We start from the raw sequence: 20,741 nt of genomic DNA, 5'->3' as shown, positions 1-20,741 counted from the left end.
CTGGTCTCCTCCATTCATGCCTCATTGCGTCGTGCTTTGACAAGTCTCATCCCAATAGGTCGTCCGTGGTCTGAAGGCATCCAGCTCAGTACTGGGAGTATCCGCCGCCGCCGCCATAACCCTCGTTCTCGCCCTCGTCCTCGCCACCATATCGCCGACGCTGAGCATATGCCTCATTATCGTCATCTCCACCACCATACCCAGCGTCGTAGTCACCTTGACCTTCCGGGCGGCCATACTCCTCGCGGGGCGGTTCTCCGTACTCTTGTTGGCCTCCGTAGCCTCGACCAGCACCGGAGCCGTATTCCTCTCGACCGCCGCCGAAGCCGCCAAAGCCGCCGCCGCCAAAGTCGGGTTCGCGTGGAGGTGCATCAAACCCACCGGGGATAAATCCGGGTTCGTCTCGAGGCCCTCCGAATCCGCCAGGAACAAAGTCGGGTTCATCTCGACGTCTGCCCGGACCGCCGAACCCACCACTTGGTTCTTCCCGACGCCCATACTCGGCCGATCCGAATCCGGATTCTTCTCGACGCCCATACTGGTCTTGACCGTAAGTGGATTCTTGCTGACGTCCATACCCGCCACCGGAGCCGTATTCGTTGTCTTCTCGCCTGCCATAGTCTTCACGGCGCTCGTGACGGCCAAACCCTTCAACACCGCCGTAGCCTGGTATCTCGGGTTCCGGACGACGATCCTGTCCCTGGTTACCGTAAAAGCGCCCCTCGTCGCCACGCGGATGTCCACCGTCATCATGACGATGGTGCTCGTACGACTCGGAATCGTGATGGCGTCCATGTGACCCGGATCCCCGACGATGATGTCGTTCGTGCTCCGGGCGACGACCGTATGCGCCACCGTCATCGCCATCGCCATCGCCATAGCGACTAGACCAGTTAGCAGTCTTCCTTCTCGTGCTTGGGTGAGAACATCACTTACCGGGTTTCCTCACGATACTGTCCAGTGCTGGTGCGTTCTTCGTGGTGGACTTCGGACTGCAGCCGTCCACCGTACTCGGTCTGCTCGAAGCGGTTATACTCCTCGTGGGTACGACCGCCAGCAGCCCCAGTGGTCGACGAGTATTGGGCTTGGCCGTATCGATCACCCGATTGTGACTGGCCGACCTCGGTCACGGTCTCGGTGTACGAGCCATCCTGCCCGTACGAGTCGCGCTTGTACGTCTGGCTGTTGGTGTCGAGCCCGCCGCCGAGGAGGTTCCCTCCAAGTCCACTGGTCAGACCTCCCACCAAAGATCCGAGTATTCCACCCCCAACTGCGGCGCCGGCCATCTCGCCAATCTTATCTACAGGCGCAGTGGAGTGTCCACTGCCTGGGTTCCCGCCCTCGAAAGCCGAGCCGATGGCACCGAAAGCGTCGCCTCCAAAACCAGACAACGGGCTACCGGAATTGAGGTTCGCCATCGCGAGTGGTCGGTTGCTGCCGTGGCCATGGTCCTGAACCCCAGGCTTATGATTCTCACCGGACCGCACCCCCTCACGACTAAGTTGACGGCGCAATCCGTCCTTTTCTTGCTCGCTCTTGCCTCGCCACCAATCTTCGACGACGCTAAACATCAAATGACGGCCATCGCTGGCACCATCTTGACCGTGGTCGCGGAGAGCCGGGTGGTGGAGAACGCCATGGATGATGCGGTCCAGGGTGCGATTGACATCGATACTCTCGTCATCCCAGCAGGCCACGATCTGAGGAACAACCCACTTGACGGTCTGTCTGGCCACCTTGCCGGCGGGTTCATTGAGAATGTTGGAGAAATGGTCTTTGGCAAGCATTGAGTGGGTGGGGTCGGAAGAGTTGTCGTCGTTGAAGACGATGTGCTGCTTATCCTTGCTGGAGTTGATGATTTCGCTGGATCCCGTGTTGAGTTCTGTTTTGACTTGGTTGATGATGGGGACGACGAATGGTGCCAGAAGAGAAAATACGAATTTGTTGATCTCGTCCTGGAGCTGTTCAATGAGGTCGGGAAGGATGGGAATCTTCTCGATGGTCTCAGTAATGGCCTTCATGATCTCGTCGTGCCACTCGATGATGGGCAAGATCTGTCTCTGGACGTCGTTGAGATATTGAGTCCACTCCTCTGGTTGTCTTGGTGAAATGCGGCTGCTCTCCATCGCGTGGTTGAGGGAGTTTTGTTTCAGCTCATCAGCCTTTCCCGCCTCATCTTTCCCGCCAAAGACCCCCGACGGAATCTTGTCCAGAAGCCCTTGCAGAATGCTGTTGTCTTGGTCGCCGTTTCCGTATTGTTGCATGGTGCCTTCAAGCTCTTCGATTTCCGACTGGGTGGTCTTGTCGTCGAACTCGCCGCAGACCGAATGAAGAAAGTCGACGCCGCCAAAGGTACCAGTCACGATTGGATAGACCGGATGCCGCACCTCGCGAAGCTGGATGGCAGTACGACGACCGACGTGAGGGAAGACATCCCGTTCACCAAGTTCAATCAGGGCCAGTTCGACGTAGTTGGAGTGGGCTGCGTAATCTTCCAGGCAGTGCGATCCGGTCCCCAAGAGACGGAGGGCTTCATAGAGGTCGGCCTTGTTCTTGCTGCGTGCATACTGACGGCCTAGCTGGATGGACCGACCGAAGAGTTTTCGGACCAAGCCGGCCGAAGTGTCAATGCCCATGCCCTCCGAGGCGATGTAATTCTTCAATGCAGTCTGTGGGTTGATGGACAGCTCGCGACGTTCATCGACAGGACCTCGCAGGCGGCGATCGTATTGCCGCGCGTCTAGATTGTCTGCATAGTCCTTGGGGTTGCTGCTAGGGTTAGAACCACTCTTCCCACAGACATGGTTCACTTACTCGATGTGCTCCTCCGGTCGATAGCATCCAAGACGCTCTGTGGTCACTTCGAATTCACCGGAACCGTAGCCAAAGGACATGAATCCCAGGACCCAAAGAAGAATGCGGATGGCCTCGGCGCTGACATATTTGACCGTCCCAACGTCCACGGCCTGGCTGTAATCGCGAAGCCAGTTCCCGAAGTAGACCTAGGGAGGTTAATGGGGGCTACAGCGCGACGGGACGGGACGATTAGGTAACGACTCACTCTCTTCACATCGAGCTTGCTGAACTTCTTGCCTCCCATGGCACGAGCGGCGACCAGGGTGAGCAACGTGTCTTCCAGATCGCCATGTCGCCAGTTCTCGCCCTCGACCTTGGAGGTGGAGCCGATATTGCCCGCGCCAAAAGCATGAGCAGGTTTGGCCAGCAAGACAATGCCGACGGCACACAGCAAGACGATCTGAGAAGAAGAGAGCGCCATGTTTGGCGGGGTGGAAAAGAGACCGCGATCCTGTTCAGGGAGGGGTGTGATGCTCCAATTCTGGGGTCTGGGGACTGCGGCAGAAGGAAAGGAAAAGGTCAGGTCAGGGCGGTGATGATGCCACCGCGGTGAGCAGATGATCGACGACGGACAGGGACAAGGAGGACTTGTAGTCGCAGAGACGGTGATGGCAGGCTGCAAACAACAGGGCTGATTAAGGACACGATATTCACAATTCACAGCAGATGAGGCAGAGTTGATGTCACCTCATGCGAGAGCGAGAGCCGACAAGGACAAGTCACTCGAAATCCGTCGTAGGTGCGTAGTTGATTCTGCCGCGTCTCACTCCAGCTGCTGAGACCAATCACGCCGGCAACGCCCACTTCGGCTGGCTTGGCGATGTTTCACATGTCGCAGCTGAGGGCGAGCGGCATATCAGACATGATCGGCCTCGTCGTTTGCTCTTGTGGGCGGGTATCACCACCTCAGGGCTGGTCTACGTCCTCTGTTTCGTGCCTCGTTGCGATGCAGCTCCACGAGAAAGCTCCCGAGTCAACTCTATACCAAGTCTTGGCACCCGCGCAAGGCTGTGGGAGATCCCTGTCTCTGTCTACTGCTGAAGAACTTCCGCCCTCCACTCCTCGCGCCTCCTCGTCACCCAGTCGCCAAGCGGCTTCCAGATTGCCAGCTTCTCTGCCGGCGTGAGGGTGGCGGCCAGTCCGCTGGTAGATGTTGCCACAAATGTCTTTGCCCCCGCCCAGATGACCCTGCCACTCTCATCTACCCTTCTACCGAGCTGCATTTCCTCGTCTTGCCAGCCCCAATGGAAATCTGGATCCTTGAATTTCTTCTGGCCCTTTTTCACCATCCAAATGGCTTCCCAAATGCCTTTACCCACAATGGCCACCGCTTCTGGCTGGCACTGGGCAATCTTTTGGTCTAGAATGAGGGCACCTTCTTCCAGCTCGGCCTTGCTCAGTCCATCGCCGCTCCGGGTCGGCCGAGCACATATGTTGGTGTTTCCGATCTGGTACAGATCCATCAGATCTCGTGTTTCCGAGGGATCGTGCTTTTGCGGGGTGATGCCACTGGCGTGGACGATGTGCCAGAATCTGTTGGACGGATGGGCATAAGCGTGGCCCGTCGCCGCCGTCATGAGGCCAGGGTTGAGGCCCACAAACACCAAGATCAGCCCTGGTCGGAGGCTGTCCACCAGTTTGTTGGTGGGACTGTATGGATCACGAGCAGACCGCTCTTTCGTGGTGCTTCGTTTCTTTTTAGACTTGGACTTGGGGGTCAAGGTGCTATCTTTTGAGCCCGCACTGCCCCTAGCCAACTCTTCATCCCTCTCTTTGCTCTCGTCTCCGTCGGTCCGCGGTTGCGAGGACAATCGCCTGCGTTTTCTCGACGGGGAAGCGCTGCTAACAGGACTGCAGGGAGTGGAGGATCGCCAGGTTGCAAACCGGGAAGAACGTCGCTGCGGACTAATGTCTGTCTTGGGGGAGTATTCGAACTGCTTCAATCGAGCTTTGAAGGCAGCTGTAGACGGTCAGCTTGAAGTCGTTAAACATGTCGTAAAGGTCACACCTTGATCCGCCGCTGGCAATGTAACTTCCGACGACACGGTGTCTTCTTCGAGCCTGTGAGTATCTCCATCTCCATCTCCATCTCGAATGACAGTTAGATCACCCATTGCTGCCAAAGAGGAGACCTGAAATGCCGAAATGTCTAGTGACGGGATTGCGAAGCCGCATGGTTTGTCGGAGAGGGGCGACCACCTCACACTTTCATATTAGAATTAGCAAGTCAATTACGAGCCACTTCATGTCGCTGAATCTGGCCGTCTGTATCGAACCCACCACCGAAGTCGGTAGAGTATCTACTGTGCGGGTACAACGACACAGGAAAGTGGAAGACGGAGCCAAACATCGAGAGATGTGCCTGGACTTGCCCCGCATTGGGAAGAGATTCCTGCCGCTCTATGCTCGCGCAGCAAACTGGGAAGAAGGCCAACAAACCCGCTCACCGATTGTTATAATGTACTTTATTCGACTGTATCTCCTAGGTATGAAGTTGCATTCAATTGTCAGTGACTGGAAGGCAGATAGGTACCTACATCAAGGAAAGAGAGGTGCGACTGCTGCAAGGGCAACTGACTAATTAATTGTTGGTGTTAGAGCGGCAAGCTTGCGCCGCACACAGGGGGAGCCTTGTCAGCCTCCTAAGCCTTGCAGCCTTACACGGATTGAAACCAAGGCATAGGCACGAACAATCCATCTCTCATGGAAACCACCGGCTGCAGCTGGATGAGTTTAACCATGAAGAGGCACTTTTAATATGTAAGCAACAGAAAGAAGCATCTATTCACACAGCCAGCTCGTCGCAACATTGCTGTTGAGTGCGCCCACCTGACTTGAAAGTTGGACATGACAGTGATAAGTTCACTCGTAGTCAGTACCTATGCTTCATTCACTTCGTATCACTCACCGCCCACGTGCTAGTGACACTGCCAGATTCGGCAGGCCTCCTTCACGTGTACAAGGTATATATATAATCTGCGCTCTTTCACACTTGCTCGCCTGCGCTGTGCTCCAAAACAACCACCTGCGCAGCTCAGGCCAACTTAGCTCAGTCCCGTCGCTATCACCACCGTCCTACTTCCCTTGCTACGATTCTGGCATCAAAAAAGCGTAAAGATGCTCTTTCATGCCATCGTCTCTTCTGTTCTCTTCCTTTTTCAGCTCCATCTTGGACTGAAGCCGTCTGTGGCCAACGCCAAATGCTGCCGCGCTTCCAGTGAAAACGTCTGCTGGGACGGGTCCGATCCTACCCCCTGCTGCGGCTACGGAAAGTGCAATGGTTTCTGCTGTGCCTGTCCAGGAGGTAAGTCATTGTCACTGTCCCTTTTGCTGAAAGATCGGTCATTGTCCCTCCACAAGCTGCCCTCATCTTCGTTGCGTTTCTGGTTCTTCTGAAAAGTCCAGTCAGATCTAACACTGGCACCGCTTCTAGTCCAAATCATTCGAGAACAGTTCGTGAAAGAAGATTACTGGACCTCGACCTCTGTCATGACAGCACCTCCTGGCACCACATAGACATGCCGCGTCAGTCACATCACGTCCTCGGATCTGAAACACACTAAGCGTGATGTTCCTACGACCACTCCATCTGTCCTCGGCCTCGCGGATCATGACAGTCAGAATCTAACTGTGCCAGCGCCAGAGCCAGCAACAGCAGTCTCCGTCGCCAGCGAACAATCACAGACCCAGTCCCAGAGCATGGTCACCCTGGTCCCAGTCCCAGCCACATTGCCAATTCTCTACACTCGCGAACTCCTGGCCGAAATGGAGCACATGTTCAACGACCTCAGCAATGGAACGCAAGCCAACAGCACGAATGTTGTCACGCTGGACCAGTACCTAGCCTTCTTCAAGGTTACCGAACCGTCAGACTCGGACCAGGGCAACCAATACGCACAGAGAGTCACAGACAAGTTTCACATGCACGATAGGGATGGGGATGGAGTCGTGACCTTTGGCGAGATGATGATGCACTGTGATGAGAGTGGCTGTGAGTGAGACATCAACACCACTACGGCCTCGGTCTTCACAAAGAACAAAGAGCTTTTCTCCAGGACGAGAAAACAGAACGGAGTGATTAGAACTGTGTGCCGGTTGGGGAGTCTTAGACCTACTTCATGAACGTTAGCAAGTCGAGCAGCGAGGGTCGGAAGTCCGGGTATTGCGGATCCTACTTCTGATGATCGCCGACTTCGACTCCGACTCCGTAAGACACAAGGCATCGCATCGGTCGAGTAGACAATTATATTAGAGCAGAGATTGACTGGCGTGAGGCAGTGTTCCATGAATACCAACAAAGTCATGCACGCGGTCTCTTTCCAATCTTTCCGAGTACGCAGAGTAAGTGTCCTTTGTCAGACTTAGGCACTAACTCTAGGCATTCCCAGCCATGCCTTTAGCCAGAAGGCTGGCTTAGGCATACGATACACTATAAAGCCTAACTATATAGCCTGCGCTCCCCCATACCCCTTTGATAGAGAACATGGAACATTTCAACCTTGGACATCCTTACAGTCAAGAACCTTTCCTCGGCTCCTTGACCCTTGAATACTGATAAGTGGTCAACAGATATCTATTGAGTACAGTAATGGGCTTTGCATTTCCTCGAGTCCTTCCTATCTTTCTTGTCAGGAGGAGTACATGTCACGAGACTTATGGTAACGATGGATGGCTTTTTTTAACCTATTGATGTCCTTCTATGTATATATACCGCCTTAAGCGTGTCGACGTCAGGTCTATATTGACATCACCATCGCCATCGTTATCGCCGTCGCCATTGCCATTGTCGTCGCCCCCTCGTCAGTCTTCGCCAATTGTCCAAGGTAACGGGGTCGCGATATACATTGTGCGAAAGGCCTCGACAAAAGCAAACTGGTGGTCGTGGAGGACGGAGCCGTTCTTAAAGGTGAGAGTGGACTCTGCATCGGCGATGACCTGGGTGGTGATGATCAAGCCACCCTTCCGGACCCAGTAGTAATAGAGGCGACCGAAGCCGGTGACCTGCGACTCCAACAAGCCGAGGTCGGTGGCGATGGACACGCGCCAGGCGGTGCCGACGAGCTGATGGGACTTCGGATCGAGCCACTCGTCGGTCTGCGAGCGCGTGACGTTGGGGTTGTTGGCGCCGGAGGTGACATAGGTGCGGTTCCCGATGGTGAGCATGCCACTCGCGTAGGAGCCCAGGTCGGCGTCGAAGGACCAGAAGCTGAAGTGGCGGCCCCAGGCGTGCAGCCAGTAGGCGCCGTTGCCCCAGGCGTTCTGGATGCGCGAGGCCACGGTGCGGGCCTGGATTATGCGCTCGTGCACGGCGTAGGCCTGGTCCAGCGTCGTGGTGGTGCCGTTGTACGCGATGGTGCCGGTCGCGGTCGCGTGGATGATGCCGCCCGCGATGCCTGAGCAGTTGTAGTTGGTCGCCGTGGTGTTGGCCGCGCAGCCGGCCAGGTTGGCGAACGAGCCGGCGTGCAGGAACTCGTCGGCCACGCTGGTCATGGTTATGTCGACCGTCACCCCGGCGTGCGTGCCGTAGGCGCGCCATGTCTGGGTGTCGCCGTCGTACGATAGCGTCGTGTTGGCTATCGAATACGCCACGGTCGAGGCGTTGCCCGTCGACTGCAGCGTCCCCACGTCGTAGTAGTCCTCGATGTTCTGGCCCGTGTTGACGAACGGTGTGTCGTGCATTTGCTGTCGCTCGCCCTCGTCCGCCGAGAAGTGTCCGTGGATGAAGGCGATCTGGTACACGTCCGCGTCGAGGATCACTTCCTCCGACCCCGTCTGTCGGTACATGAACATCCACAACGAGAAGTCTTGCCCGTCGCTCGTGTTGCCGCGGATCACGAACCCGTAGTCGTTGAATAGGGGGTGATACTGCGAGTAGTTGTCCGGCACGAGCGGTCCTTCCGTGTCCAGTTGCAGCGGTCCGACTTCGTTGCCGAAGACTGCCGCTTGTTGGCCAGACACGGCCCAGAGCAAGGAGAAGGCCTCGATGAGATAGAGAAATTGATAGAGTATTGGATACCGCATGGTGATCGACTACTGGTCAATGGTCAATGGTCAATAGTCAATGGTATGTATGGACTCAGGGACTGTGTGGTGGCTATGTGCCACCTATCAGCTGTCAATGGTGTAGTATAGTACAGCACAGTATACCTATCAGTCTGTCAATGGTCAACGGTGTAATAAGTACAGTACAGCCCAGTATAGTATATTACCTGCCACTTCTAGTAGTATGTAGTACGGGGCGTTGACCTCCACAGTCCAGGAGGAAGGAGAAACACCCAGATTGGACTGGAGACTCGCGGCGATATTTGTAGTCATCCATCCTACTGTATGTGTGATGTAGGATGTGGGTTGTGGGTTGTGGGATGTATCGTGATTGAACCTGGAACAGCCACCTACCTACCTACCTACCAACCTACCGACAGTATCCAGGTACGGTATGCCTGCATCAGATCAACCCCAGAGTATCCAGCGCCATTCCGCAAAGTCTGCGGTGCCCTAGCCCCGTCGTGGAGGTCCGGTCCGGATGGTCTCTGAGTGGGAGTGGTACAGTATTGCCTTGCTGGTTGGTCCTGTACAATAATGCGGGGCCCCGGAATGTTGGGAATCTAGTCCTGTCACATACCCGGTACGTCTGTACCTATGTACATGTGTACATAGCCTGTGCCAGGTAGCATGGCCACAGACTGACTGACTGGCCGACCTCGACCTTAACCTTGATCGTGAATAGGAACAGCAAATCCGCTCGAATGTGAATATGTTGTGATTGCAGTCTCAGGAGGCTGTGGTCCATCCTCGTCGGAGCCTCGCCAGGAACAGGGACAGGAACAATCTGACTGGACTGCCCTTGCCTTGTGTTGCATCATGCATCTGACATCTGAGATCCCCCTCCATGGCCACGGAACACAAGCTGCAGGCTAATTAGGCCTTACTGTTACGAGAATATGAGTCCTCTTCCTCCGTATCGTATGTGCTTGCTTTCCGAATTCCGGATTTCGGATTTTCATCCAGCTGACTTGACTGCCCGAGCCCGGCTTCCCAAAGAAACCACTGTATTGTATATTGTATGGTAGACCTACAATAACGAATAACTGGTGTTACATTCCGCCTGTCTCTTGGACCGTCGATCTGTCTCGATCATGTCTGAAGAAAGTTGCTGAGACAATCTTTCCATCATTTCATCATTCCATCATTCTCGTAAATCATTCTCGTAAGTAGTGGCAGAGTCGTGTCTCTCACTCTCTCTCTGTCTGTCTGTGTGTGTGTGTGTGTGCTGTCTTCTTCTGATGCTCTAAGCCAGGATCTGTTCCCCCCCCGCCATCAATCGTCCTAGAAAGAGAGTCCAATGGCCACTATATCACAGGATACAGTAATGCCTCAGATGGTACTCCAGCCATGATCGACCGGGATCACAGCGCCACTGATCTCCTCGCTGAGATCCGACAGGAGAAAGAGCAGCACGTTGGCCTGCTGCTGGGCGGTGGACATGGTCATGCCGGAGGGGCCATTCAAGTGCAGGTCGTGAACGGGCTTGATGGTGGCCGAGGCTTCCTGGTCCATGTCCATGCGGTCCCAGTGGCTTGATTTCATGATGTTGGTCTCGACGCCGCCGGGACACGTCGCATTGCACCGAACGTGGTCGTGTCGAAAGCGCCAGGCGACATTCTTGGTGGCACCGACCTGCAGCACCGAAGGGATCAGCCTCAGCTCAGTTCAGCTTAGCTCAGCTCAGCTCAGTCCGGCCCGGCCGCAATTAAGGCAAGGGAGGCAAGGGAGGCAAGGAAGGCAAGGCAAGGCAAGGCAAGGTAAGATAAGGCAAGGCACACTGAACAGTACAACTTCTTAGGAGTTGGGAAGTAGGTTGGAAATGGATTGACCCCTTCAGACCTACTTACCAGTCCATGTTTGGTGGCCGTGTATGCCACCCCGGCGATGGCGCCGCTGGTGCCGGCTTTGCTGGAGACATTCACAATACTGCCTCCGCCACCCTGGACCATGACCGGCACCACTTCCCTCATCAGTTTGACCGGCGCCGTCAGGTTAACCGCGACGATCTTGTCCCAGTCCCGATCTCGCAGCGTGTCGACGCTACTGTTGTTGTCCATCATGCCGGCGATATTGAGCAATCCGTGGATCTTCCCGCCAAACGCCCCCACACAGCCTTGGACTACCTTCTTGGGCGTGCTGGTCTCCGTCAGGTCACATTGCAGGAAGCGAAGGTTCTCACCCCGGCCCCGGGCCAGGTTGAGGTTGGCTGGGTTTGGGCCCGACGCCAGGTCGCAGCCAAACACTTTGGCTCCGGCGCTGAGGAGCAGCCTCGTCGATGCTAGGCCAATGCCCGAGGCCGCTCCTGTCACGATCACGACCTTGGGGGTAGAAGACGGTCAACATGATACTCCTTGATGTGTCGAAAGGGAAGGGGAAAGTAAAGGGAAACGGGAAGGGAAGGGGAAAGGGAGTGTAAGATGCGATGGGGGATGAGGGATGAGGGATGAGGGATGGGGGATGAGGCATGAGGATGAGGCATGAGGATGAGGCATGAGGATGAGGCATGAGGATGAGGCATGAGGATGAGGCATGAGGATGAGGCATGAGGATGAGGCATGAGGGATGCCATCGAATCTTCCAGCCAGGGAGGGCTTGCTCACCTTTCCAGCGAGATCGGCAATCATCCTGTATCGGCAGGTGCAGGTCCAGGCCAGACCAGAGGTATGCAGTCAATCCGAGCAGCGCCGCTGAGAGGTATATGGTATATGGTATGTCAAGCGACGAGCAGTAGCTATTCAGACTGGATGGCCTGTGTTGTGGAACAGCATCTACATGACATATCTGTCAATCATCTATAGTCTATCAATTAGAAGTCTGATCACCTCTTTATCTTTGAGATACGCCTCCGCGTATGCACACGTGGTATGATCCAGAAGGGTTTGGATTAGCGGGGATGGCGGATGATCCAAAAGGGTGTGGATTGGCGGGGAAGGCATTGCATTGCCTTGCATTACCTTACTTTACCTTGCAGTGGCACGGGGGTGTCATAATTCTCCGGACAGTTATATCGAATTTAGCAGACAACGGAGATACTTTTTATAACTACGCTACAACTACTCGGTTTATAAGGAACGCTCTTAGTATAGTATAATAGTATACTAGACGAATTAGTAACTAAAATTTTATTACTATAGATTAATTTTTAGAAGCGTGGTGTTGAAGAGAAGAATAGTTTAGCGATAAAATCTTAGTCTGACTGGCCTATATCTGCTTACTTAGACGGAATTTGCTGTCCGGTGAATTCTGGCACCCACTGGTGGTGGGATGGCTTCTTAGAGTTCAGTACGTACAGTATCTCCATCTGCCCGGGGCTAACAGTAAGAGGCATAGGACCCCGCGGAGACTCCGAGTAACCTATTATTAGATAGAAGCTGGAGGCGGAGGCGGAGGCGGAATGCGACCGGAAACCGGGGCGCATTTCCGGGGTACACGAACAGACAACACACACGTCTAGTAGTGGTGGGTTGAGCCTCAGTTAAGGAGAGCATGTCGAATACTATATACGATACAGTCAGTATAGTCGAATACTATATCCTATATAGTTAATATGGTCGAATACTATATAGTATACGGTCAGTATATTCGGGGGAGTGGAGGACGGATACCTCCTGGTAATGTGTCCACGAGAGAAGCGTCTATGTACTGTATGTACTGTAGGAGCCCACCGCCACCGCCACGGGCCAGCGGGGATGAATGAAATGAAGAAGGTGATTGCGCGCCTGTACAGTATTGTATCATGTTGACCGCCATCCTATATCCTATCTCCTATCTCCTATGTTGTATATCCTATCCTCCAGGCAACCTATCAACTCTCGGGCTGTTCGGTGCCGGCCTGTTCTTGGTCTTTGGCTACACACTGCAATGACCTATGACCAGCCCAGATCAGAAATACCCTCCGTCCACATTAACCACCTAGAAAAGGAACAAAAAAAGCCTATCAGTAGCTAATACTTATGGGCAAAAAACAAAAGCAAAAACAACCCCCAAACTCGAGACCAGACTGACTTACCGAACCGGTCATGAAGCTGGCTTGATCACTCAGCAGAAACACCACCACTCGCGCCACCTCTTCGGGCTGGCCGACCCGGCCCAGCGCGGTGGTTTCTAAGAAGGCATCTCTTCCTTTCGACGGCGGGACCAGATTGGTTTCGACCACGCCTCTGGTGACATGTCAGCAGATATAAGGAAGCAGGAGAGTTTTAAGAAGATATATGGAAGCAGGAGAGTTTTCAGCAGATATAATGGGCATCCAGGATAGATATAGGTATACAGTATACAGCATACAGCATACACGAATGAATGCAACCCCACTCCCACACTGCATACTGCATACTGCACATTGAAGTGAAAGGAAAGCAAAGAAGAGAAGAGAAGAGAAAAGAAAAGAAAAGAAAAGAAAAGAAAAGAAAGGCGTTTGAAACTCACGGGGCCACGGCATTCACTCGAATGGCTTTCCTCCCACATTCCCGCGCGGCCGACTTGGTCAGGCCAATGACCCCCCATTTACTCACCACGTAAGGGGAGGCGTTGGCCGGACCATACTGGCCGGCGGTGCTCGCGGCATTCACAATCGACCCGGGCCCTGGCATCAGCCGGAGCTGGGCTCGCACACAGTTCTTGACCCCGTCCAGATTGGTGTTCATGATGGTGTCCCAGTCGTCGTCGTCAAGCCCGGTCAGCGGGAAATTCGCCGGTTTCGTCTTGCGGGTGCCTGCGATGCCGGCCATGTTTGCGGCGCCTGCCGGCCTCGAAGGAAGAGGAAGAGGAGGTCAGTGATAGTGGTGGTGATAGTGGTGGGGACGAGGACGAGGAAGCAAGACTGAATAGAGAAAGAAACAGAAATAGACACACAGGATACACACCATCCAGACGTCCAAACTCTTCCACCACCTTACGATGAGCCTCGTCCACCGCCTCGGCCGACTGCACATTACACGCCAGCGGGAGACAACGCCCGACTCCTTCTCCTTCCCTTCGAATCAGCTCCGCCATTTCGTCCGGCGCGTTCAAGTCCAGCGCGCCCACATGGGCTCCCTGCTGTGCGAGCAGGACGGCGGTAGCTCGACCCATGCCTGACGCCGCGCCGGTCACGACAAAGACTTTTCCACGGAGGTCATGGAAGGTTGCCATTGCCCTCTGGGGGCTGTCTTTTGGGTTGCTGTTGCTTGGGTTGCTGTATCTGGTGACTGGTGTCCTGACCTGAGCGAGTGAGTCCGGGCGAGGAGAATAGAATCTGAGTTTGAGTCTGGGTCTGCCTCTGCGTCTGTTTGGCCAACAAGAGTACAACACCAATATACTGTATACCGTAACTGTAGGCGCAAGACGGTGGGCTCGATACCCCCTCTGATGTGATCAGCGCTACCGTCAGCACACACGCACACATTCGTCCCTGCTGCCAAGATGGACATAAGACCTCGGGGTGAGTGGAGGATTCTCTTGAATGCACATCAATGTCAGCAAGGCCGGAACCCATTGATGTTTGGACGCTCTCCGCTGGGAAAGACGGAGGGGTTGGCCTTTCTTTCCGAGTCCCGACCATCTGAGATGTGAAGGTACAAATTACAAATTACATAGAACTCGTACTAGGATCCGTACAACAAACACATACGCTGCCCATGGAGCCTTAGGCCCCATGCTGGTCAAAAAGCCACGGGGATGCCACTACACGGTCAAGGTCACCAAACAACAATAACAATACCAAACTCACTGTCAGGTCGCCTCTCCAGCCCTTCGCTTCGCTCTGCCTGCCATACATCCATACATACATACATACATACTGTATACTGGACCCATGAGTGCCATGGGCGTGAACCTTGCCGTTGCTGTTGCTGCCGTCGCTGGCCTGGTCTCGCACCAGATCTTCCGCAAGCATGAACCCACCATCAGGTCAGTGTCCAGTTCACTCTGTCAAGCATAAATGAGATGCTGGGGTGTGAGGATCGAGGAGTAGAGGCTGACAGTTGTTTCGTGTGTTGTGTATAGAGGCTTCTTCGCCCATGTCTTGCTTGTCAACTTGGTGGTGGCCTTTGGCGGCAGGATCCTGAGCCACGGCCACCAGCATGCCGGTCCGGCTCTGTACGCTTGGAACCTCAACCTCGGCGCCTACTTGGGAAGCCTCGTGTCAGTATTACCAGTAATAGCTCCTAACACCTCCCTTTGGCCCCCCTTCGGCCCCCCTTCCGCCTCAGCCTCAGCCTCACCCAAGTCCAATCCTAATTTATGCCTGCATGATTGATTAGTGCCAGCCTGGTGGTGTACCGGTTATTCTTCCATCCTCTTCAACGATACCCAGGCCCCTGGCTGTGCAAGATCACCAGGTTTGTTGCCTCGTGGCACGTCATCACGCAAGATTCGCACCGATGGATGATGAAGCTGCATGAAAAGGTGAGTGTGCGTCTGAGTCAGTCAGTCGGTGGCCCCCTTCCCTTTTATCATGAGACACCATCGACATCGACATCGACATCGACATCGAGGTGGGAAATGACAGGGGCAGTATGACAAGGCTGACTGACTATCACCCCCCACTCAGTACGGAGACGTGGTCCGAGTATCCCCCAACGAGCTATCGTACATCAACGTGTCTGTGGTCGAGTCCATCCACGGAGCCAAGGCGGGCAAGCTGGCGCGCGGACCCTTCTACGCAGGCGATCCCAACCGGCCGGCCGACTCGATGCTGTCGACGCGAGATCTGGTTGAGCACCGGTGGCGGCGGAAAGGCTGGGAGCGCGGCTTCGGCACCGTGCAGTTGCGGGAATTCGAGCCTCGCGTGGTGCGCCACCTGGACACTCTGGTGCGGCAGTTCCAGGCCATGGCCATCTGCGATAGTACAGGCTCAGGCTCAAACTCAAACTCAAACTCCGGCCTGGTCGACATGACAGCCTGGGCCGAATATTTCGCCTACGACGTCATGTCGGACCTGGCCTTCAGCGAGGACTTTGGCATGCTGGAACAAGGCCGACCCAGCCGCTACATCGGCTCGCTGCACGGGGCGACGCGCGTGCTGACCATTGCCGCGCAAACCCCGTGGATTCGGCCGTTGATGAACTACATCCTCCTGCTCGACCCTCGGGCCAAACAGTGCGGGCTCGACTTCGCCCGCATCTCCAAGGAGACTCTGGACAGGAGGCAGGCCAAGGCGCAGATCCTGGCCAAGGGCGAGGCCAAGGCTGACATGTTTGCCTACATCTCCGCCCCGGGAGAAGGCCCTCGGGCCCTGACCCAGGCGGAACTGACGGCAGATGCTGCATGTAAGTAAAGAACTGTACTGTTTTTGTACTATCTTGTCCTGTCCTATTGTGTTTTGTTTTGTACTATCCGTCTACACCGTCACTCTCACTCTCACCATCATTCTCACTCTCCTTCTCCTCACCCTATGCCGGTGTCAAATACAGAGGGTTTCACTGACTACTGACTAACCATTGGCGATAATACCACACACAGTGTTGATCGCCGCTGGGGCCGTGTCCACCGCGCTGGCCATCACCTTCATCTTCTATTATCTCTGCCAGGACCGCGGCAAGTATGAGCGGCTGCAAGCCGAGATTGACGGCTGTTGGGACGGCAAAACAGCCCTCGAGGTGTCACAGTTAGGTAGGTACTGTAATACGTATTTCTACCACAGCAGTACCAGTACCAGTGCCTGTCCAGTCCCAGTCCAGTCCCAAAACTGCTCCGAAATGCCAACTTTTATACTAACACCGCTCCAGCCACTCACGCCGCCCCCTACCTGGAGGGCTGCATCAACGAAGCTCTTCGACTGTGGCCGCCGGCGCCGAACGGCATGCAACGGCGGACGCCTGCGGAAGGGATCATGATCGGCGACGCCTTTGTGCCTCCGGAGACCCAGATTTCGGTGCACACCATGGCCATCCAGCGCGACGGCCGCTGGTTCTCGCGGCCGGACGAGTTTCTGCCTGAGCGGTGGATTGAGAGCGAGCGGGAGGGGGCGTTGGGCGGCGAAGGCAACAGCGAGAACAAGGAGGAGAATGAGAACGAGAACAAAAAATTCAACCACCATCCTCGAGCCTTCATCCCCTTCACCATCGGCCAATTCGCATGTTTGGGCAAGACCCTAGCCTACCAGGAGTTGAAGCTGTTCATGGCCAAGGTGGTGCGCAATTTCGACTTTGAGTTCGCCCCGGGGTTCGATGCAAAGGCGTTTGAGAGGGACGTCAAGTTCAAGGGAACCCTGCTGATCGGTCCGATGATGTTGAAGCTGAAGGAACGATCATAGTTCTGGGTAGGCTACACTAGGATTGATCATATAGTACTGGGTAGGCTAGGAACGATCATACAGTACTCGTACGAGGTAGGCCAGACTAGGCTGGGGAACTGGGTTGAAATGAATTGATTGGAATTGAGTTGACTGGAGAACTGAGTTGAATGGATTAGAATTGAATTGAATTGACTGGACTGGACTGGGTTAGGGTTAGGGTTAAGACAGTGATTTGAGGCCTCCTTCGGAACGTTCCTGATCCACGCCATGCCATACTACACTGTACAGTAGACGTCAATCATTCAATCAGTCAATCAACTAACCACCTGAGTCTGTTTCTGTAGGATGGAGATGAGGTGCCGGACAAAGCACCTGAGTTTGGTTCTGTAAAATGGAGATGGAGTGCCGGACAAGCACCCCGAGCAGACCAGTGCAGCCATGTCCGGGGAACGGTATTAACGGTGTACCTGGCATGGCCGGGCCGGATTACTATACGTACTGTACTGTATACGACACGGGGTCGGCTTAGGCCTAGGCACCGGCGTTACAATTACAGTTACAGTTACAGTAAGTAAGTTAGGTACTTGACCAACGTTCCGGGATTCCGAAGGTTACTCTAAGGTCTGAGGCTAAGGCTATAGTACTAGTAGTATTATCTGTCTACCCATTTCACATTCCGTAACCAATGACCAACGTGTTGGCTATGAAGATGTTGGTCACAAATAAATACCAATGACTACCTAGTATACAGGAATGAATGGTTGGATGGATGGATGGATTCCCTACCTCCCCTCCCCATCCCCCTCCCCTCCCTATCCCCATTCCCCCCCGTGTTTTGTTTAGTCTGTGAATCGACTCCCAGGTGTCTCTCTTCACAATGTCTTTCGGTACCAGTGGGGCATCACAGCTGAACAAAGTAGGCGAGGTGAATGGTGCTGGCCTGGCGGGCAGTAATGCCAATGCCAATGCCGTCTTGCCACCCGGGGAACAGGAGGCCGTCACAGTCCCAGACTCGAGCATTTTCTCCAATGGACATGGACATGTCGCCTTGAACGAGGACGGGAACGGAAACGAGAACGACCATATTAACAGGCGGGTGGGAGTGGAGGTCAGTGGCAGCAGTAACACACACACCAACACCAACAGCAAGAACGATACCAATACCGATGGTCATGGTCATGGTAATAGTAATGGAGGAGACCATCCACCCTTAGAAAACCTCGTGGCCGAAGCCATCAGCACCGCCTCTCTCAACGCGTTGAGACTCGCGCTCTACCAGGCCACAGGCGACCCGGAACTGGGCAGGATGAAGGTGTCCAAGCAAGCCATCCGTGGCGGTGCTATGCAGGATTATGTGTTGTCTGAAGAAGATTCGGAGACGGTGAGGGCCAAAGCCCGAGACTTCTTGCTGCATGGCGACGGCGGGAAGCAGGCACCACCGCCACCACCGTCAAAAGAGCAAGCCGAGAAGCTGATGGAGACATTCACCGGACATGCCTTGAACCAGGCGGAGAAAGATCTCGGGTACGAAGAGCTGGCCTTCACCGACTTCCCGCGCGAACTGCACTGGGACGAGGGCAAACGGCCGTCAGCAGAGACGCTGAGCAAGTACCGGGTGGCCATCATCGGGGCGGGCATCTGTGGCATCTCGGCCGCGATCCACCTGCAGAGACTGGGGATCCCTTATATCGGGATCGAGCGCCAGGCCGGTTTCGGCGGCACCTGGCTCCTAAACACGTACCCGCAGGCCCGGGTCGACACGCTGGGCTTTCTGTTCCAGTACAAGTTCATGCGAGGCTACCGATGGGACGAGAATTTCCCGTCCGGGCCCGCCCTGCTCTCATATCTCCAGAAGACGGCGGCCGACTACCGGCTGAAGGAGCAGTTTGTGTTTGGTCGACAAGTGATCGGCGCCACCTGGGACGAGGCTACGGGGACCTGGGTGCTCGAGCTGGAGAAGGTGCAACAGCAGCAACAGCAGCAGGAGCAGGATGGAAGTGTGGTCGAGCAAGTCCGAGTCAACGCCATCATCAGCGCATCAGGGCTCTTCAACCAGCCGTGCCTGCCAGACATCCCCGGCATCGACGAGTTCCAGGGCCAGATATGCCACACCACGACCTGGGACGACTCGTACCACTGGCGAGGGAAGAAGGTGGCGCTGATCGGCAACGGGTCGAGCGGCGCACAGTTGATGCCGGAGCTGGCGCGCGGAGCGGCCCAGCTGACGGTATACCAACGCACGCCGCAGTGGATGGCCGGGTTCGACGGCTACCGCGACCGCATCCCCGAGTCGACGCACTGGCTGATGGACCGGCTGCCCTTCTACCGCGAGTGGTTCGGCTACACGTGCTTCATGCGCGGCATGCAGCTGCCGCCGCTGCAGGTGTACGACCGCGACTGGCAGGCCCGGGGCGGCCTGGTCAACGAACGCAACGACCGGATGCGCCGCGGCCTGGTCGAGTATATCCGCACCAAGGTAAAGGGCGACGCCGACCTCGTGCGCAAGCTCACACCGGACTATGCCCCGTTGGTGAGACGGCTGGTGGTCGACAACGGCTTCTACGACGCTCTCTTGCGGCCCAACGTCGAGTTGGAGACCAACCCGATCGTGACCTTTACCCGCGACGGCATCACCACCGTCACCACCGCCGTCACCACCGCCGCCAACGAGACCAGGCCCACAGCCACGCCCACAATGACTCCAACAACCACAACTACCCGCACCCGCAACTTCGACCTAGTCGTGCTCGCCTGTGGCTTCAAACCCACCGAGTATCTATGGCCGATCCAGTTCCGCGGCCGTGCCGGCGTCACCCTCGACCAGACCTGGGCCAAGGACGGCGCGCGCTCATACCTGGGCCTAGTCATGCCCGGCTACCCCAACCTCTGGTGTCTGTACGGGCCGAACCACCAGCCCAGAGGCGGGCCGAGCATTCACTCGTTCGCCGAGATCTGGGGCCGCTACGCCCTGTCCTCCATCAAGTATATGCTGCAGAACGACATCCGCTCGTTGGCCGTCAAGCAGCACGTCTACGACGAGTATAACGCCCGTCTCGACGCGGCCATGGCCAACATCATCTGGGAGGCCGAGGGGAGGGGGTACTTTGTTAATCGGTTCGGCCGCCAGGCTGTCAATATGCCGTGGACGAGTGACCAGTATTACGACATGGTCAAGGAGGTCAACTTTGCCGATTTCGACGCCCGATAGACCTACAGGAGTCAGGGGTACTGTACGGAGTACCGCTTACGGAGTATAGCCTTACGGAGTAGCCTCACGAAGCACAGTCTTCCGAAGTACAGCCTGCCTGGGACTGGGGAGAGTGTGTTGGGTTGGCAGACTGACCTACAATAGAGATTTGAATATGTATATATGTATATATACACATATAGGTCCTTATACACATATACAGTCGGCCTCTACAAGAGATTGAAATATACATTCGGCACCAGCACCGTGGCCTGTTTTCCAGGCAGAGAGTCCTCGGAGCAGACGTCCATGTCATCTCATCTCAGGGTATCTCAGGACATCTCAGCTCATCTCAGACCGTGTATAGAGTTGACGATGTATGTGATATAGCAAGCGTTGTACTGTCTCTACAGTAGTATCTATATAGGAACAAGAAGA

General features: G+C 55.2%; 8 protein-coding genes across 8 annotated transcripts; 3 read left to right on the top strand and 5 right to left on the bottom strand.

The window, feature by feature from the left end:
- Positions 1-85: 85 nt before the first annotated feature.
- On the bottom strand, positions 86-3,277 carry A1O3_03129 (uncharacterized protein; the record flags this gene model as incomplete). The annotated part of the gene is made up of 4 exons (XM_007733268.1): positions 86-884; positions 937-2,769; positions 2,815-3,002; positions 3,062-3,277. 4 exons carry the CDS (start codon positions 3,275-3,277, stop codon positions 86-88), a joined length of 3,036 nt encoding a protein of 1,011 aa, XP_007731458.1.
- Positions 3,278-3,887: 610 nt separating this feature from the next.
- Positions 3,888-4,970, bottom strand: A1O3_03128 (TDG/mug DNA glycosylase; the record flags this gene model as incomplete). The annotated part of the gene is made up of 2 exons (XM_007733267.1): positions 3,888-4,816; positions 4,865-4,970. 2 exons carry the CDS (start codon positions 4,968-4,970, stop codon positions 3,888-3,890), a joined length of 1,035 nt encoding a protein of 344 aa, XP_007731457.1.
- Positions 4,971-6,555: 1,585 nt separating this feature from the next.
- A1O3_03127 (uncharacterized protein) lies at positions 6,556-6,855 on the top strand (the record flags this gene model as incomplete). The annotated part of the gene is made up of 1 exon (XM_007733266.1): positions 6,556-6,855. One exon carries the CDS (start codon positions 6,556-6,558, stop codon positions 6,853-6,855), a length of 300 nt encoding a protein of 99 aa, XP_007731456.1.
- An 801-nt stretch (positions 6,856-7,656) lies between these two features.
- A1O3_03126 (uncharacterized protein) lies at positions 7,657-8,877 on the bottom strand (the record flags this gene model as incomplete). Its single annotated transcript, XM_007733265.1, has 1 exon — positions 7,657-8,877. The coding sequence occupies one exon, from the start codon at positions 8,875-8,877 to the stop codon at positions 7,657-7,659; it is 1,221 nt and encodes a 406-aa protein (XP_007731455.1).
- A 1,353-nt stretch (positions 8,878-10,230) lies between these two features.
- A1O3_03125 (uncharacterized protein) lies at positions 10,231-11,525 on the bottom strand (the record flags this gene model as incomplete). Its single annotated transcript, XM_007733264.1, has 3 exons — positions 10,231-10,533; positions 10,749-11,219; positions 11,502-11,525. 3 exons carry the CDS (start codon positions 11,523-11,525, stop codon positions 10,231-10,233), a joined length of 798 nt encoding a protein of 265 aa, XP_007731454.1.
- A 1,181-nt stretch (positions 11,526-12,706) lies between these two features.
- On the bottom strand, positions 12,707-14,031 carry A1O3_03124 (uncharacterized protein; the record flags this gene model as incomplete). Its single annotated transcript, XM_007733263.1, has 4 exons — positions 12,707-12,757; positions 12,911-13,061; positions 13,327-13,639; positions 13,764-14,031. 4 exons carry the CDS (start codon positions 14,029-14,031, stop codon positions 12,707-12,709), a joined length of 783 nt encoding a protein of 260 aa, XP_007731453.1.
- Positions 14,032-14,701: 670 nt separating this feature from the next.
- On the top strand, positions 14,702-17,134 carry A1O3_03123 (uncharacterized protein; the record flags this gene model as incomplete). The annotated part of the gene is made up of 6 exons (XM_007733262.1): positions 14,702-14,787; positions 14,884-15,021; positions 15,147-15,285; positions 15,431-16,148; positions 16,342-16,491; positions 16,608-17,134. 6 exons carry the CDS (start codon positions 14,702-14,704, stop codon positions 17,132-17,134), a joined length of 1,758 nt encoding a protein of 585 aa, XP_007731452.1.
- An 859-nt stretch (positions 17,135-17,993) lies between these two features.
- Positions 17,994-20,324, top strand: A1O3_03122 (uncharacterized protein; the record flags this gene model as incomplete). The annotated part of the gene is made up of 1 exon (XM_007733261.1): positions 17,994-20,324. The coding sequence occupies one exon, from the start codon at positions 17,994-17,996 to the stop codon at positions 20,322-20,324; it is 2,331 nt and encodes a 776-aa protein (XP_007731451.1).
- Positions 20,325-20,741: the final 417 nt, after the last annotated feature.

This window comes from Capronia epimyces (genome assembly GCF_000585565.1).
Source record: "Capronia epimyces CBS 606.96 chromosome Unknown aczIQ-supercont1.2, whole genome shotgun sequence".
NCBI lineage: Eukaryota > Fungi > Ascomycota > Eurotiomycetes > Chaetothyriales > Herpotrichiellaceae > Capronia > Capronia epimyces.
This window is presented reverse-complemented; position numbering and strand designations above follow the sequence as displayed.